We start from the raw sequence: 19,665 nt of genomic DNA, 5'->3' as shown, positions 1-19,665 counted from the left end.
CTTTTAAATAAATAATTCCAATCAACCATGTCGGGAATCGAACGCGAGACCTCTTACATGGTAGTCAGATGCGCTGGCCATTCTACATACTACATTTCTAAAAAGAACACCAGTCGATTTTCTTTTGTTTAATTTTTATATGAAAGCATCTGTCGATTCGAAAACACTTGTCTTGAATTCTCGCTTAAATTTATACTCCAAACATTTCTATCTCCCTTGATACAGAAATAACATTTTCACGTTTATTGTGTTTAAATTAATAGTTTAAAAGCTCATTTTTGTAAGCCTGAGTAGGCGTAGGTTGAAACCATGATAAGCTTTCGGCGATTTTGAGTGTCCAGTTTTTATATGACTTAACACCTGTCGGGTCTTCATAATGATTATCATTAACCTTATTTCAGTCTATTCATAGACTCTGCTACGCCATGTCAAAATATATGAAATATAATGCTATTCATCAAAACATAGGGCAATGTCTAATTTCGTTTGAACTTTTTTTTTATTCAGGTTATTTTTAAACCTTTTTGTCACAGAGGTATAAATTCACTGAAAGTAATTAATGCAACGCTTCAGGCATGAAACTTATTCTTCAACCACGTTTTTCATTTATTAAAAAAATTTGTATCAAAATTTTGCTATCAGTACTCGTTTAACACCTCGTTTACAATTTGTTTTTTTGTGAAATATAAATCCTCGCGTTCGTATTATTTATTTATTTCATTTTATAAATTTATTGCATAAAAATTAGTATACATATTTAATAACAGGGAATCTATATAAAACTAATGAACAGAAAATGAAAACGGAGAGTTTTCTGTTTATGATAGTCTCCATCTAACATGGCTCAGCCTGTTCTAAGATGGAGATTTCTCATCTTTTTAGAGCATACGTAGTTCTATACTAATATAACAATAACAAAAAATAAAATAAAAAAACTACTTAATTATAAATGCCTAGCTTATCAAATGTAAGAAATTAAAAATCGTTATTTTACAAATATGAAGTAGATATATATATACATGTGCCAAGAATACATGTTACTTGAACATAAATAATAAAGTATAATATGTATTAAAAAACAAATATAACGAAATAAAATACAAAAAAATATAAACAATATGTTAACCAATTATATAAAGTACTACGTTTTTTGATCTTCATATATATTTCTAAAAAAATTCTCGCTACACTATTTATATGTACAGTTATTTTTATTTTAAAATTACTCGAATAGTACAATTCATTACCAGTTTCATTCTTTACCAGTCGTTAATAACTGTGTTAGAAAATAAAACATTAAATAAATTGTGATAGAGTAAAGTTTGAACCACGGACGACAATTACATTTATTATGATAATACCTCATAGTAATTACACGTCACTGGCTAAAGTCATCCATACGGTAAAAACATTGTTTAATTACTAACTACAGGTAGCTACAGATTACAAAAATCCAACGGGCCGTATTATATTACGGAGAAATTAAAGCACAAACCAAAACCGTTCTTTACAAGTTTGCTGTTACACTAAAAACCAAACCGAAATTCGGAACACTTTTGTTATACGCAATAGAGCTAAAGGGTTTTTCTTGTATATTATTACTCTGAGGGTAACACCATTAATAGAGCAAGAATTATTGTTTGCTTCATCATCATAATTCCATGTCCGCTCTCTAGTTGGAGCATATGACGTCTACAAAGAGCCTCCATGCATATCTATCGGCTGCCAGCTCCTGTGCAAGTCAGGTTTGCGTTCCGTAGTTCTGACATAAACTGCTAACGAACAGTCAGCAGTGGACGTCCAGGACTCCGTGGTGTAGTGGTCAAGACACTTGACTCACCCACGGAAGGTTCCGGGTTTGATTCCCGGTGAGAACACAAAAATTAAAATGTGATTTTTCTCAAGCCTGGTTGTTCTGTAGTGTAATTCACCACTGTAATTGGGCCTCCTGGTCTGTTGTGGTGCAAAAAAATGAAATGAAATGAAATGAGGACGTCTAGAATCTAATGCCTTGTAAAGTAGGCAAACGTGGTTAAGGCTCTCGAGAGGCATCCGTAGTTTATGGCCCAGCCAACCGTATCGCCTCCAATTAATGGCAGTTGTCAACGGTGTTGGCTGCTACTATTCTCTTATTACTTTATTCCTCACAGAGTCAAACCACCGCACACCTAAGATTCTTCTGAGACACCCGTTCTCAAAACTCGGTATTTTGCTAGTTTGGGCTCTAGTGAGGTGCAACAATTCGCATCCGTAGATGAGAATAAATTTTTTTTTTAAATTTTTTTATTAAGATTCAATGTGATAAATACAAAATAAAACAAAGATACACATGGTTAAATGGCGGACTTATTGCCACTAGCAATTTCATACAGCCTGACCAAAAACTAATAAAAACATACAATCAAAATGAGAATTTATTTTAAAAGATAAAAAATGATAATAATGAAAATAATAAAAAATAAAAAACAAATAAATAAAACAGTTTAGAAAATAAAACAGTTCCGTTAATTACATGTAATACATATTATTTATTCAATTGCATCTTCCAAATATTTATTTGTACTGTAATATTTATGGTGGGTGTTAACAATATGTGTTATGCAGGCGTTATATAAGCGGCATTCGGTATTCACTGAGTAAATATTCAATCTCCAGACAGCCTTCATGGTGTTGAATGTGGCACCTGCTACTCCTAGCCGCATTCCCAGTTATTTTTGAAAGCTGCCATTTTTAAAAAATTGTTTTTCCAAGTTATTTTTTTATTTGGTATTTATATAAAAGTGTTTTAAACTGCATTATAGCATGCAAGATAGTCATGAAATTCTACAAACTGATTTCATAGTTTTTATATTTAACAAGGCTAAATATTGAGTCTGCTTTAATTTTTAAAAAAATATTTATTTGAGATTGTTATATTTTTTTTGTATCGTGTGTAATTTTTTAAATTTCATAATGTATACTGGTTTCAATTGTTAACACCTTGGCATTTTTTTAAAGTTGTGTTTTTATCTAAGTAATGTACATAATTTAACAACTCAAAATCAATTCAAAATAACAACCTTGAAAAATAAAGGACTAAATAAAAGCAACCCTTATGTCTAGAGAAAACTCTAAAATTAATATTTGCGTAAAGATCCTGGTCATGTAACAGGAAGCTTGTAACATGTAGCTTCCAAGGTGAAAGCTTTTCTTGGCCAATAAATAAAATAATGAAACTAAACCTGGAAGTTTCATTAATATTTTTATACCCGTATATTGAAAGGATTCAGGTATTTATATTTTGTTTTATTCCTGTGATACAGTTCACATCACTAGACACTAGTTATGAATAGTGCTGTGAAGAGTTTGAACGATTTGTTATTCAAATATTGTAAATTTAAAAAAACTTGTCATTTTAAAAACCGTTGTTTTTCTTAGTATTCGTCATTTTCCATGTTATTTGTAAAAAAGCGTTCTGGATAAGTTACCATTGTTAACATCTTCGTCCTTGGTCATCGGGTCATCCAAGTGAGGATACTGTACGAGACCGCTCAATTGATTTTCAGGTAAGGATCAATCCAAACTCATCCTTACCTCCGTATCTCAATGTCCTCAGCTAGCTCAGTGTTAGGAGTAAGGGCCCTTTGGTCCCAGTTGATTGGGTAGGCTTTTAACGACAATGACTCCTCTAAGATATCAAGTTGATTTTAAAAGGTTACAATCGATTATCAGACTCCTTCACTCAGCGAATGAAAATGCCAAATACAAAGAAGTCTTTTTAATCATGCTAAACATATACGTAACAGGAATTTTGGTTAAATGGGTAAGGCAACAAACATAATCGATAAATATAAGTAACACAGACAATTGTCATAAAAAGTAAATGACAACAGTCGTAACCAAAAATTCAGTCACAGATAATTACAACAATAATTATATGCATGTGAATCCGTCAATATCAATAAACAAATAGCCTATGATAAGTGTGTGAATTTCAATTTTTGAAGCTAGGTTTTATATTCGTATACACATTTGTATCAAGGAATAATCCGATTACAAGTGGCTTTAAAATCAAAATTTGGACAAATTAGTTATTAGTTGTAATTTTACTCCATGAAAACTCCCAAGACAGGTTCGATATATTTATCATTATTAATAAATTCCGATCAATATTCTGAAATGGGTATATTAAGTTTTGAAATATAAATGCAAAAATTATTTCTAATAATTGTTATTTTAATAACAAAAAAATTTAAAATAGCACAAACGTCTTAGTTTTTTCGCGCGTAATATTGAAATTTACTTTATTTTTAAAGATAGAAGGATTAAAGTAATGCCCCATTACAAACTAAGGAAAAAATCCATGAAATATTTTTACGCATAAATTGAAAACACAAATTATTTTTATGAATGTCATATTTCTGTTATACATATGATATTTAAACAAGCTTTTTGTATCACAACTTAATGAAAAATATTTGCTTATTTCCCGAATAGTAAAAGCAAGTCAAATTGTCATATGAGGGAATTTAACTGAGATTCTCCACTCGCTTAGAAAAGTATAACTGAAGTTGAATATTCCTGGCGTATATTTATAAATGCAATTGTCACTGTTGTGTTTTTTAATCGATTATGGTAAATAAGACATATTATTGGTATCAGTTGGCTTTGTGGTTCGTAATCGAGAAAATAAACTAAAAAGTATTCGGGTTACAAAAGAGTGAAGATATTCATGACTTGAGTTTTTTAAGCATCGTACATTAAACTCATTACTGATTAATTGACTTTATGAAAATCAGTTATTAACATTGTTGATAGTCAAATTTTAATAGGTGCGATAAAATATCTTGTACCGACTAGGACAAAAAATTTAGCTACATTATATTTGATTATATCAAGAACGAGTTCTATAAAAAAACCTATTTTTAAAGAATTATTATTATTCCATCTCTCCGGCCATGCGGACGTTTTTCATATTCATGAATGAATGCATGATAATTAGAATTTTTTTTTACTATCGCTAATTTTGCTGAATCCGAAGCTGAATTTGCGTGTTAATTTTATTTACTAATTTCCTATCGAATGTTTATTTTATCTTGAAAATACTGACGATTTTATTTATGGTTAAACTTTTGTGTATTATGCGTATGGAAAATGTTCACAGATATTTTTTTTAATGCATTTAAAGTATTATATTTATGTAAAATAAACAGTTATTTCTCTAAATAAAATGCTATGATACTATCTCATTCGGATTCAATTATAGCGAATCAAAGAGTTATTTAGGATTTTTTATCATTCAGTTATGCACATCGCTATTAAGGACTAAAAATATAACTTGTGTTCAAAAACACAGAGATGTCTTGGAATAAAGATGGTATATGGCAGTTTCTAAAGCCCACGCAAAATAAGAAAATTCATTATTATATCACAAAACTGCTTGCTCCAGTAGTCAACGAGATTGTAAATAAACTAAAGAAATTAATATCATGCTAGCTAAAAATTAATCTTCAGAGAGAAATGCACATAACATAAATGATGTCTGGATTATGATAATAAGTAATTCAGAGTAATTTTAGTTGGGTGGGTAGTGTAAAACTTATCCATGGATATACGAACAATAGAAATATGTACTACTCCTTAAAGAAATTTAAATTTATGCTGCGTCAACACCATTTCAAAAAAGTATTCTTAATATCGTAGTCTTACATAAAGGAAGAAAATCGTACGATTTTGACATTTTTAAAAAGCCGCTCCTTCAAAATTGCTCCATTTAAGAAATAAAGAAAAAAAAACATGGGATAAATCAATATTTTTAAAGGTACGTTTGATAAAAAATATACATAGAAGTGTTATATAATTGAAATTTAATTTCTTTATGACGGGCAGATTACGCCTTTTAAAGTTTAGACTAAACTTAGGTACACTAATTTGTAATTATATAAAAACGAAGTATTGAAGTGAAATTTGTTTAATTATTTGAAGATTACAGATTGATTAAAAAAATGTTCTCCATCTCTTTTGTAATTTGTTCATCTTAATAACACCCGTTGGGGGTGAAATCCAGTATTTCATCTACAAACATTTGTACAAAGGCAAAATCCTATTTTTTGCCGGTATCAGTACTGGGTACCGACTCTTGTTAGACAGGCAATGATACAGTAAATTATTTAAAAATGTGTACTCGTATGTACATATATTGATATAATGTACGTATGTACTCTTTACTGTATCTATGTATGATTATCTGTTATTTTTTTGTCAACTGTTTCAAATAAATTAACTGACTCATCCAAGAAGTATAAAAATTGGAAAATTGTTTACAGACGTTGCTTAGTAAGTGAAATAATTTAATCAGATAAATATCTTCACAACAATGAAGGTTTCTGCTCTTTTACTTTACTAAAATCAACAAATGAAATAATTAAATAAATAAGGATGTTCAAACAAAGGTATAATGGTGAATAGTTTACAGTGTGTAAAGTTGCCAATTATCAGCCAATGACAGGTCATAATACTTAGAACTGCCTAGACTTCCATATTTCCTTCTCTTAAGTTTTCTCCACCTCCGCAATAGGTTTTTTAAAAAATCATTACGAAAAAAATTAAAATTTGATTTTTTAGAAATAAATACAATTATTATGTACCATTTTTTCTTATATTCTTGCTTAAATTCTACCATCAATATATTTTATTTTTTTGATGGAAAAGAAATATATTAGCGTTCTCAAAATTTACCCAAATATTTTAATTTTGGTGACCATTTTCAACAAGTTGTAAATAACTCACTAATAGAAAATAGAAATCAAGTTGGGGTAAAGTGGGGTTCAAACCTCGGACCTCTGATTCGTGAGTCCGCAACAATAGGCACGAGACCACAACCCGATACAGAAAATCAAAAACTGTTTAGGCTGTTATATTTAATGCTCATATCTATTATCAAATGGCATTAAAACTTTTCTAAAAACATACTGTAGATATCAAATATTTACAACCAAAACACAATTCTTGAAAAAAACTAAAAAAAATAGTTCCTTAAAAAAGAGTATTAACGAAAACATTTCAACTGTTTTTTTTTTAACGTATATTCAAGCCGTAAATTAACCCATTTTTTTTAGAAAAAATAGCACGATGATCGTGCGGTTTTTAATATTTGTAAATAAAAAATAGACAAAGTTAAACCTTACGAAATTATCATTTTGAATTTATTATTTTTAAATAATGAAAAAAATTATACTTAAATACTTCGTTTTTACATAAGTCTTAATGTACCTAAGTTTAAACTAAATTTCAAAAGGCATAATCTGTCGGTCAAAAAGTAATTATACTTTAAATTTGTCAAACGATTAAGTACATTCAATAATAATTTTAAAATATTTAAATGATTATAAATTAAGGTTTTATCTCTTTAAAGTAAGTATGTTTTTATAGAAACGCATTCTTAAAAAAAAAAAAAAAATTTAATCTAAGCCAAAGCGGATAAAATTACAAAGTCTCAAAAAGTATTTTACTTGAAACAGTAATAATAAGACCCCGCGAAATGGTATACAAATACCTACTATATATATACATTTTCTTCAAAATTGAAGTGATTATAATGGTTGAAAACACCAGATGACTATGTCACAAAAAGAATAAATGAAAAACGCGAATTTCAAAAATGCAAAATAACATTTGAAATCAAACCATCGGTTAAAGACATATTTTTATTGTTTTAAATATTCGCCACTAATAGTTTTTTAAAGAATCACATGTTTTTTATTAAAGAAATAAAAAACGACTTATACCTAAGTATCAAATATGAATTGAAATCCACAAATTTGAAAAAATCGGTTATTGGTTTCATCGCTTTCGCGACATCTTTGAGACTGGTATTTTTACTATAAAATTCAATGTATTTATACTAAACAGTAAAAATAGAAATTTAAAAAATATGTTATAGTTATTTTAATTGAGTAATTTTGATGTGAAGGACTGTTTAATAAGGTGTTTCAAGGTAACTAAAGAGTTGGTACAATAATATTTTAATTAGTTTAAATATTCAACAATAATTTGAGTATGTCCAAAAGTTTGCAGACTGGCTGAATTTCCTTCCTGGGGAGTTATTTAGATCTATTTTTTTTTGCAACAGAGAGGAAAAACATTTTTGAGAAGGGAATATTGAAGTCTAGGCATTTACAGAGTACTAAATCGGTTTAAGATAAAAGGATGCATACTTGGGTACTAGCATTGGTTGTCTGAACTGAACTCTTGTCCGTCTGTGTTGTTCTTGTCCCATAGAAGGGAAATGGTAAATTACAAATCTAAATAGTAGACTAACTCAAGAGAACCACGCGCCGACCATGCTCTAGGACCCGTTTTGTCTGCTTTAAGGTCTGTGAGATTGTTAGGACGATTAAGGTCTTTGCATAGGATTGTTTCTACTGTTGGTATTAGGAAAATGGTTTTTGCGAGGAATTCAGTACTATGACGAAAAGTAATTTCGCCTGAGTTCGGTAGGGATCATGTTAGGATCTGTGTTAGGATTTTGCCGGTAGTGTCTTGATAATTTGAAGTTCCACTGTGATTTGTTATAGATACGTATTGTTTTTCTTCTGTTGATTGAGTGCATGTTGTATAGGACAAATTATTCTAATGTTTCCTATATGTATTTGGGTTTTGTGTCGTTTGATTGATTTGTTTGTATTACTACGTTCTTCTTCCTTTCCTTTCCGATAGATCTGGAGCGTGCGGCCGCGGTCTCAATTTGGAACTGACACTGTATTCCTCCACTGTCATACTGGGAAATTGACTGTGCTGACCATGTGTATTTGATTGATCACAAACTGACAATACTGCAGTGAGGGGTACAATGAAAGTTTTTAAAGTTTATTTGTTTTGTTATTTTCGCGGTTTGATTGTAAAGAAATATTAAATTTTCACTTAATTAGTTTTAAAAAAAAAAATTGATATTGATATGTGAAACTGAAGAAAGACTCAAGTCTTTATGAACAGTTTCGGGAAAGGGGTGGATGCTTTCATTGTAGGCATTTACAGGGCTTATAACCTGTCGTTGTCTGGTTTAAGTAGCTACTTTACATACTGTGTAACATTTACCTCTGTGTTGCAACAAATCTAGATCTAAATTACTCCCTAGGGAGGAAATCCAGCCAGTCTGCAAACATTTCTTTGAAACTTTTTGGGATAGATCTTACATTTTTTCGTAGATTCCTTCGCCAAAACTGACTGGGATGAAAATGGATTGGCATGGTTAAGCTCAAAGTCTCGTATGTTTTTTTAAATTAAATATATTGTATCATTCCAATGCCCTTGTTTGTCTTAACTGCATAGTTTTATGTTATTTTTTTTATATGTATGTTTCTATATGTAACTGATGTAATTGGCTAGGACGTATATTTAATAAATAAATAAGTAAATCAGTTGACGATAAAATTAAAATAAAACAAAAATTAAACACAAACAAAAAAAACACGTGATGTAAAACAAACAAATTACATTAAATATTACACATCAAATAAACCAAATACAATTGGAGAAAAAAATAAAAATAGAAAACAAAAATAACGATAAGATACAAAATACACTTGTAAATGAAAATAAAACGAAATATAATTAACGTAAATTTAATGTTTATAGTGAGGTTCTGGACATTTTTTAATTTGTATACCTATTAAAATAAATTTAAAAATCCACCCCAATTTTACCGTATCATGTGGATTTGAACAATATGTACCATATGTAAAAGATCCATACAACGAGGAAGTTTAGTGCTACGAGAAATTAGATAAAAATATCCTTTCTTACACACGGTAAAAATTCAAGTTATTAACTTTATTGCGAATTTTCTCGAAAATGCATAAAAAAAAAATATTAATGTTTTTTTTAAATAACCGCTTTGAACTACGACACAAGGTCTTCTGAATCAACCAATGATAGAGTGTTTCGATGGGCTTTCGGTATCCAAGACGCCAACACACCAATCAGCAGAATTCATCGACTAGAACTTGTGACGTCACGGACGGAGTAATTTCAAAATCACAAAACCATAAAAAACCATAATGCTTATTATACGACACAAAATAACGTATTCTTTTAATTGGCTAAGGTCAATAGTCTATTAACAAATAAAAAAAACACTGATCTTAGACTGTCTTTGTTTGTTTGCTCCTTTAAAAGTCGTAATATAACTTATTATACGTATTTTCAGACAAGACATTTAAATATGACCCTCTGAATAGTAATTTTGTAAAATTTATATTTCAAGCTATGTGGTCATTTATTAAAACTAAATAAATAAAAGCAGCTATGTTTTTAACCACTTATTTTTTTTTTCTACCTACCGGTTTCAAAGCCATTCGAACTTTTCATCAAAACATACCTAACTAATGAATTTCGTCCTAATTTATTTCATCAATGTTTACTTAATATTATGCTACATATGGAACTAAAAATCAAGCTTTTTTATCTTGTAAGGATATGAAGCGTAATGGGAGATGGATACGATTTTCAAAACTAGACAGCAGTTGACTAAAGACTTTGTGTTGAAAATAAAACTTTAAAATTAAACATCTTGGAAATCTCAGAAATTAAAGAAGCGATTAAAAAAATAAAGAAAAACAATATTTAGCCAAATAAACAATATTTTCTTTAGTCCACTCATGTCTAGTTTTATATATCGTATTCATTTCACATTACGTTTTCCATCCTTGCAAGTCAAAAACACTTGATTTATTAGCTCCATTTAAGAATATTTAGTAAAGATTGATAAAATAAAATAGGATAGAATTAATTAGTTCAGTATACTTTGATTAAAGGACTTGTATAGTTTTAAAACCAGTCCAACCAAAAAGTGGTTAAAATCATAGTTGTTTTATCTATTTTATTGGTAATATTGTATTTCAACAACTTTTTTTTATATTTTTTATCAATGCCTTTTTTAACGGAAAATGTGTTACATCATTTGTGTTTAAGAATTGTTTTACTCTTAATTCAAAGCCGGATTGAACTTAGGAGAACATCTTTGCTTTCTCGCAGATTTCCTTTGATGTCAGAAATAAATTGAAATTTAAACATGTCTAAAATACAACTGCCGCAGTGAAATGGTTTGGGTATTTGCTTTTTTGTCAAGAAAAATACAAATTTTCTCTTATCTAGTGTACGAGTGTTTACGGATGAAATTCCACGAGAATTACTTCAAAACTTCTGAAGAAAAATCGAAACTTTTAACTGAATTGATATAAATATTTCACATTTTCATATCAAATGGAGCTTCCAAAAGTATTTGAATACGTAATCCGTTATTTCTCATTATTGGTTTGTGAAATGAAATATATATTCATGTGTCTTTTTTGAAATTTATTGTTAGAGCTAGAGCCTGATGCTGGAAAGATGTGACATTTTCTCACCCACTCAACAATAGTCGATTGGGGATCTGGATTGTTTTGTCATAATGCTATTCTTGAAAACCCTCCGACAAATTAATTACAAAGACGAATGAGAAAGTGGCAACACTAACAAATCCGTATTTATCTATGGCTCTCCTGCCGCACGTAAACCTTTATTGTTTTTTGTCACACTTTTTCCGTTGAATATTTTCTGTGTGGAATATTATGAAAAAAATAAAAGAAAATGCTCTACTGAGACTCTGCAATATTTATAATGAATATTTGCCTTTGATATAACACACTTACATGTTATTAGAAATATTTTATATTTATTTAATGGATTTTAAAAACATATTGTATAATTTATGTCTCAAATATGTATTTCGATATTGACGAGCGATAAAATTATTTAAAAATCATGTTTCTAGTGAAATTTCATGTGGTAATGGATTGAAAATAAATTCAGTTATATTTGTTGCACATTTGTTGATACGCCATCATCATAATATTGATCAGTGTTGTAAATTTTAAGTTAAAATACAACTAAAATACCTACTCGTCATTCAAACATGAATGTCGAGCGTTTTACAAGAAGGAAGTTTGACAGCTGAAGTTACGATGTCGCATTCGATTGTCAGTGTCAAGTGCTATGTGGGACTCGAGATAAAGTCGACTGGTTTTCAATCGACGGCATTCGTATGGGTGGTTCAAGAATGCTGTCCCTCATTGAATTACGAAAGTCGCATACGATTCTAAAGACGAACAAGTCCAGACGTCAGTCAGCTCAACCGAGTCAGTTCAACTCATCATTGCCGTTGAAGTTCCGTATCGTATTCGCCATTACATTGCAATAAATACACCTTGGAACGTCAATTTTATTTCTTCTGTCAATCTCCAACTGGGGTAGAAGCTCCAACCCCCAACACAAGCGTAATCCTACACTTACTAAATATTTATTTATTTTTTACACATATGTCAGATGATGTTGGTCTGGACGAAATCCGGTCAGTGTTATAACTCTTCAATTAAATTAAGTCAAAACTGAAAAACATATTTCACTTAAAGGTGTTAATTAGTAATTTGCTTAAATTTTATTTCGTGTCCAAGAGGCTGAGAGATTTTTTTCCTTTTTTTTGGAAAAAATAAATATTTGCTTTCTTTTGAAATACCCTAATATTTCGTAAAAAAAAAATTTTAGTGCGGCGTATAAAATACCCAATTCACCCGTGCTCGCTAGTCTACTGGCTCTCCTTAGTATGATTATTAACTACACAGCGCCCTTGAGGTAAATTATTATGTAAAAATATTTAGTTACATATCATGGTATGCCAATTCAAAACCTTATGCACTATTTGGTGAAGAAAGGGAGTGATGATGACGTTGGTAATTTGATTATTTAGTTAAAATTGTAAATTTAATCTAGATTTTGTCACTGGCACCCGAAACATTAATCAACAGTAATGGCTTTGTCGAATTAAAAAAGTGACAATAAGTTGATTTTTGTTATTCTGACTAGTCACGGGTTGTTACATCACTTTTTAAAGTTTTTTGGTTGACCTACGGAATACCCTGTATAATTACGTAATTGTTACATAATTAGTAATGGTATAATCAATTAGGAAATGATATTATAAAAAACGCTTTGCGAAAAAATATAAGTACACTTATTTGATGGTAACCTTCTCAGCCGAATAGGTCAAACAAACTTAAGTAATATTTTGCTGAAAGCCTTACGCAAAAAAATATTAATTAATAAAGTCATATGATTTCAACAATTAAGAGGACCCGTCGCGTAAATTTTGTCGTAAGAAAATTGATCAAAACATACATTATCATATTACATATTATAAGTATCGTACAAATCAATAAGATGCAGTGAAATTCGGAAACATTGACAAATATTATTTTATTTTATACTTCAAGTGGAGATGAATTGGCCTCGTGATGTACTGGTTAGTGTATTTTCTCGCCATGAAATTGTAAGGATAAGATCCCATGAAAAATTATCTTGATTTGATATTATTTACTTGCTGTTATTTAGATTTTACTTGTGGTGCAGTGGTCAGGGCGTTTGTTTACCATGCATGAGGTCTTGGGTTTGATTCTCGACATAGTTGACATAAAATGGAGTCAGGTTGTGGTCCTGTGGCTAGTGTCTCGGACTCACCGACCAAAGGTCCGCGGTTCGAATCCTACTCTGCCCCCACTTAATTCCCATTTTCTAATAGTGCGTTATTTCACTCTTTGATGCGCCTGAACTACTGAGCTCAATAAAATTAAATATCCCAACTAGAAACCTCAGACAAAACTTACTCTTTCATACCGAGAACCAACGATCCATAGAAATAACTATGGTTTTCATTCCCCTATGCCCAGAATTCTAGGTCTGCTAACAAACATACCAGTCTTGAATTCTTTGATAACAAGTTGTCTTCTTTCAAACGATCACTGAATCAAATTCAATTATAAGCTCCTCTCTCCCGCTTCCACTCCCACTTCCACTCCCACAAACCATTGAGTCTTGCTATTTTTTTTATAATATTTTTCTATGTATAAATGTGTCCATAAAAATGCCCATTGGGCGTATATATAAATAAATAAATTTACAACTCGTTAAAAATGGCCCTCAAAATTAAATGTTTGGGTAAATCATAAGAACGCAAATATTTTTATTTTTTTTTAAAGTGTGTTTTTACAATTTAAGTTTTCATAGTCCCTGAACTGGCACCTGAAGCGTTAGACTGATGATCTTACCTCCATGTAACAAAAACGATCAAGCTGCACTGAAATTGGTGTACAGCAGCTATGCAGTACTCTATGCACCATTAGGTGCGGAAAGGGGAATGATAAAGATCATGTTATTTAGACTATGTAGGTAAATATTATTAAATGATACGCGATGAAGATTACTTGCATGAAATTGATTTTTTACCAAGTTTACAATGTCAAAAATAATTATTATCAAGAGTTATTGACAAAATTAATCGTGTATTTTTTATTACATGTATTGCTTTTAATAATATATATATTTTTTTTTTTTTTCAGGTTATAGCAGCTGGAAAGTGCGTGCTGATAACTGGCTGTGACAATGTGATAGGCAACGCCATTGCCCGTCGTCTGGATGATCTTGGGTTTACGGTGTTTGCTGGATTCTCCAGTAAAGTCGACAGCCTGGATGCTGAAATGCTCAAAAATGACTGTTCTGGTAGACTGAAGACTCTGCAGCTCGATGTGACTTCGGAGACACAGGTTAGCCTGCCATCAATAATAATAAAGTGTAATAAGTATGATAGGTCTCCCTTCCCTTCTTTTATCCTCTCTACATTTTTACCCTCTACATTTCTCACTCGTTCTAATCCCTTGATTTTTACTACAAGTATTATTTGTTTATGTAACAATTACAATATAATATATACATGCTCGCTTTAACCGCGGCCTCGCTCGCGTGGTAGTAGAAAAAAAAATAGATCTGTCGTTTGACAAATTTTTTCAGATCAGGTAAAATGACATATTTTTGTGATAAAAAGTATCCCGTGTCGATTGCCGGTCCTCCAACAATCACTATAAACTAAATACGACGATCCGTTATTTTATGGCGACGTTGCATCATTATTCTATTTGAATATTAATTAATATTTCCACTGAGAATTTTTCCGAAGGGAGCGATATTTTTTTCAGGATAAAAAATAACTTTTTACACTTGTCAGTTATCTGGCTTTTTCCGTAAAAAAAACATTTGATTCAGTAGCTCCATTACGACCTGAAAAATTAATTCATTATTCAAGATTTTGAATTTCCGATAAAAGTGGAATTTTTTTTCAGGAGTAAAAGTAACTTTAAACACTCCTCGGCTTTACTTATGAAAAAAATATGTCGATCGGTTGCTCCGTTGTGACGGGAAGAAAACACAAACAAGCAGACAAACACATTTTTGCATTTGTTATTTAGAACTGTTGGTTTACAGAAAGAAAATCTTATTAGATCAATAGTTTACTTGGCCAATTGACAGAACTTAATTTTTATTTTTTGTGTCCAGACGGAAAAAAATACATATAGAACTAGAAAACTGGACGAGCGTTTTTAATTAAATTCGATTCAATTTAATTCTACTAAAATTAAAACTAGAATTTAAGACGTGCAAATTATAAAAAGAAAAAAAAATCAAGGAAGAGGCTCTTGTCAAATTAGTAGAAGAATCTTGCTACGGAAAACCCCTTCGGATGCATGGAACAGATCAATATCCAGAGCGATGTTGTTGAACGATGTTTTCCACTTGATGGCTAATCTGAATTGAAAATTCTGAACAAGGAAATCGAATGCAAATTCGAGTAAGTTTGGCTTGGCGGGTAGTTTTTTATTCATTCCTACTACGCTTGAGATCCTTGACTTAATTTTTGGCAAGGTTGACATTAAATATTACCCTGCAAGATTTTATTATTCCTGGACTTTCACCCTACGCGTAAGACCGATCACCTTACCTTTCATATACAAAAATGCTGCTATTGGAGTGCCAGTACAGTGCGCCATGCACCTATGGGTTGGATTAGATAAATAATGATGGTTAATAAAAAAACCTTACTTTGACAATAGAAAGTAATGAATACATGTCTACATACTAAAACTTCGGTTTCATTGAAAACTATAAAACTTTATTCACACTAATTTTTACAAAATCGTCACTACGTGGGTTGTTAAAATGTTTTACTTCGGTGATTTCGTAAAACCGCATACTTAAAAATGTCTCTTTGAAATATTTCCAGTTCCATTGCACAGTTTGCACTCGAGCTGTGCAATAAAGATAAGACAACGTTTCATAATTGTCCATAATACATTATTATTCTAAGTTTAGCGATGCTAAACTCAATGTAATCATCACATATTTTGTATTTTGCGTATACAAGTGTTATGTGGTTGAATCAAATCGGTTGTGGTCCCGCGGCTAGTGAGGCGGACTTACGCATCAGAGGTCCGAGGTTCAAACCCCTTTATATCACAACTTGATTCCTATTTTCTATAAGTGAGTTATTTACTCCTCGTTAAAAAAGGCCATCAACATTTTAATATATGGATTAAACGCGAGAAAGCTTTTTTTTTTAATAAAAATTTATTTTGACTAAGTTAAAATCTTTGTAGACTAATACTAGAACTATAGTCCTTAAAATATAGCTTAATTAGAATGATATTTGTCGGAAAAAAGACGACATAACTTTGTAGTAACGTTTAAGGAGTTATTTATATTGACACACGAAAAATTATTCGTGTTAATTTTTTTTTTAATACGATGCTCGACACATAAATCAACATAAATATATCCAATCAGCTGTAAAACTAAAAAAAAATCAAATAAACCTAATTATTAACGACGTTCTTACAAGGTTACATCATTTTGCAAAAACGTTAGAGATTGGACAAATTGATCAAATAAAAAAATAATTCATTTGATGTTGTTCATAAAACAAGGATAAATGTCATATTGTTTGTGAATAATTGTGTTAAACACACTACAAAAGGCTTGTTTTTGCATTTTTATATCAATTTTCGGAAACAGATTTTCATGATTGCATGAAAAAACTGATATAATCGATTTGATCGGTGATCAGTAATTTCCCATCACTAATGACATTAGTTTGACAGCTGTCATTCTAACCAAGCTATATTTTAAGGACTAGAGCAGTAATGGAATTTCATTTAAATATACATATCTCAACAGAGACGAAGATACATTTTTTTTAACCAACAAGTCATAGTTATAAACAATACATACAGAATTACAACAAATAACAAAACGAATTACTGATTTCATATAGGAACAAAAATATAAAAAAACAAAACGTGCAGTTAGCCAGAGGTGAAAGGAAGTGGGATTGGAAAACAGGAAAGGAAGAGAGAAAGAAAGATGAAATTGTAAGTAATACAAAACAATGAAAAAATAAATATAAATGAATATAAATGTACACATACAACATACATACATATATAAACATACACACACATCCATATTCATCTTTGGTCTGTGAGTCCGAGACACTAGGCACAAACCACAACCCGATTCAAATACACAAATTACTATACATATACATACATACATAATTTAGCTTGGGGAGGTTTCTCACGTTTAATCCTTGAACCAGTGAAAATAGCACAAAAAAGGATCATAAAGATCATTCTCAAAAACCCTTGGGGTATCCAACGGAAGATCGATTCGCTGAGTTAAAGATATTGGATGTAAGATAATTGTTTGTGAGGTGCCTACTACTTAAATTTTATGATAAATTAAGTGAGGTCAAAAGCACCCAACAAAATATAAACCCTTGTTCAGCAACACAAATTAAAAATTGGTAAAAAAAATTGGTAAAAAACAATATAATGTAATTGCTCCAAAAATATTTAAAGATTTTTTGCCAAATATAAAAGACTCAAAATGTAAAACAGGCATTAAAATGAAAATAACTGTACATATAAATAGTGTAGAGAGAGATTTTTTGAAAAATATATGTAGATCAAAAAACGTAGTACTTTATATAATTAGTACACATATTATTTATGTTTAAGTAACATGTATTCTTGGCACATACATATTTACTTCATATTTGTATAATATCCATTTTTAATTTCTTACATTTGATTAGCTAGGCATTTGTTATTGTTATATTAGTATATAACTACTTATGCTCTAAAAGATAAAAAATCTCCAACTTAGAACAGGCTGCGCCACGTTAGATGGAGACTATCATAAACAGAAAACACTTCGTTTTCATTTTAAATTCATTAGTTTTATACATATTCCCTGTTATTAAATATGTTTACTAATTTTATGCAATAAATTTATAAATTAAATAAATAAATAATACATATACACACATGAACATGAATTACATCACAAAACACCCAAACTTGACGAAAATCACATTTAATTTATGTGTCCTCACCGGGAATCGAGCTTTCGAAATTTGTGTAGAACAATATCACGAATTTTGACGTCTCAACGTCTTGTCGTCCCAAGGCCAAACAAGTCTCGTTTTTCTACGAACGTATTTTTATTGAATTTATTTTACATTTATGTATGAAAAAATCCTCCACAATATCCAAACCGATTTTAAACATACAATTCATTACTCTAAATCCATTTCAAATAGTTTTATTGGTATTCGTAGTATGTGATATTTCTCTATTGGAATACCAGTGTAGCTCTCTATGCACCACTCTGTACGGAAAGGAAAATTATCACGATAATTAATTATAACTTTTTGTTGACGCTATTTTAAAAGAATAATTCTATATTTATACAAAAAGGCTGAAAATGAAAAAATTGTTTCACACGCGATAAAAAAAAAAACCAAATTAAATAAAAAATAAATTAAAAAAACATTAATTTGTATTTTAAAAAAATTAACATTTTTGCATTTCAAATTATCGTCTTACTAGATACGATCCCTTTACTAGATTTCCCTAACCTTTTAATTATGTTTTACTTGGTGTTTTACATGAATTAGTGTTAACAATATTACGTTGTTTACTATTCAAATTTATTTCAACAGAGAAGGAAAACGTTTTTGAGAAGGGGATATGGAAGTCTAGACATTTACAGGGCTTATGACCTGTCATTGGCTGGTTTAGGTGGCCACTTTACACAAAACATTTTCCATCTCTGTTGAAATAAATTTAAATATCAACAACTCCCTAGGGAGAAAATCCAGCCAGTCTGCAAGCTTTTGGACATACTCAAACATTGTTATTTTTTTTATGTTATATTAGCAATTCTTAGTAATTTATTTATAATTTATCTTTTCTCCATCAGCACTGAAGGAGAGGGGGTCTATGGAGCAGGAAAGTTTTGGTGTCACAAACATTACATTCCGATTACATTAAATCAAGGATATAAGTTAGTTATTTACGTGTTTTTGTTGATAATGTCGATGTGGGAGGTTATCGCTAAAACAGCAAGTCTCACACTATAATCCCACTTCTTATAAGAATGCTGTTTAGATAAAACGAAACAAATCATGGAAAATAAGATAGATGATAGAGGCATACATTTTTTAGTAATTACACAGAAAAGAATTACGTTTTATAGAATTTATTATTGTGGATGTTTTCTTTCAATTTTTGAAATAGATTAAACACCCAGAGGGCTTTAGAACGCTCGTGCTTCTAACATAAATATTATTATTCTCTTTATTTTTATTTCATTGTTATTCTATACCAATATTCTACCAAAAACGGCCAGCCTTTTTTAAAGCGGAATATTGAATCAAGATATAACAGGGTGAATGACATAGCATTGACTTAAATAAATATTTAA

General features: G+C 30.3%; 1 protein-coding gene across 2 annotated transcripts in view; it reads left to right on the top strand.

The window, feature by feature from the left end:
- The window catches only part of LOC148276960 (D-beta-hydroxybutyrate dehydrogenase, mitochondrial), a 144,904-nt gene that overhangs the window by 47,373 nt on the left and 77,866 nt on the right, over positions 1-19,665 (top strand). For both annotated transcript variants that reach the window (XM_088233554.1, XM_088233555.1), the window contains exon 3: positions 14,409-14,612. In XM_088233554.1, coding sequence (XP_088089680.1) covers positions 14,409-14,612 — 204 coding nt within the window. The remainder of the gene's footprint in view (positions 1-14,408; positions 14,613-19,665) is intronic.

This window comes from Micrasema longulum, unplaced genomic scaffold (genome assembly GCF_059751315.1).
Source record: "Micrasema longulum isolate JH-2025_06_02 unplaced genomic scaffold, ASM5975131v1 h1tg001119l, whole genome shotgun sequence".
NCBI lineage: Eukaryota > Metazoa > Arthropoda > Insecta > Trichoptera > Brachycentridae > Micrasema > Micrasema longulum.
This window is presented reverse-complemented; position numbering and strand designations above follow the sequence as displayed.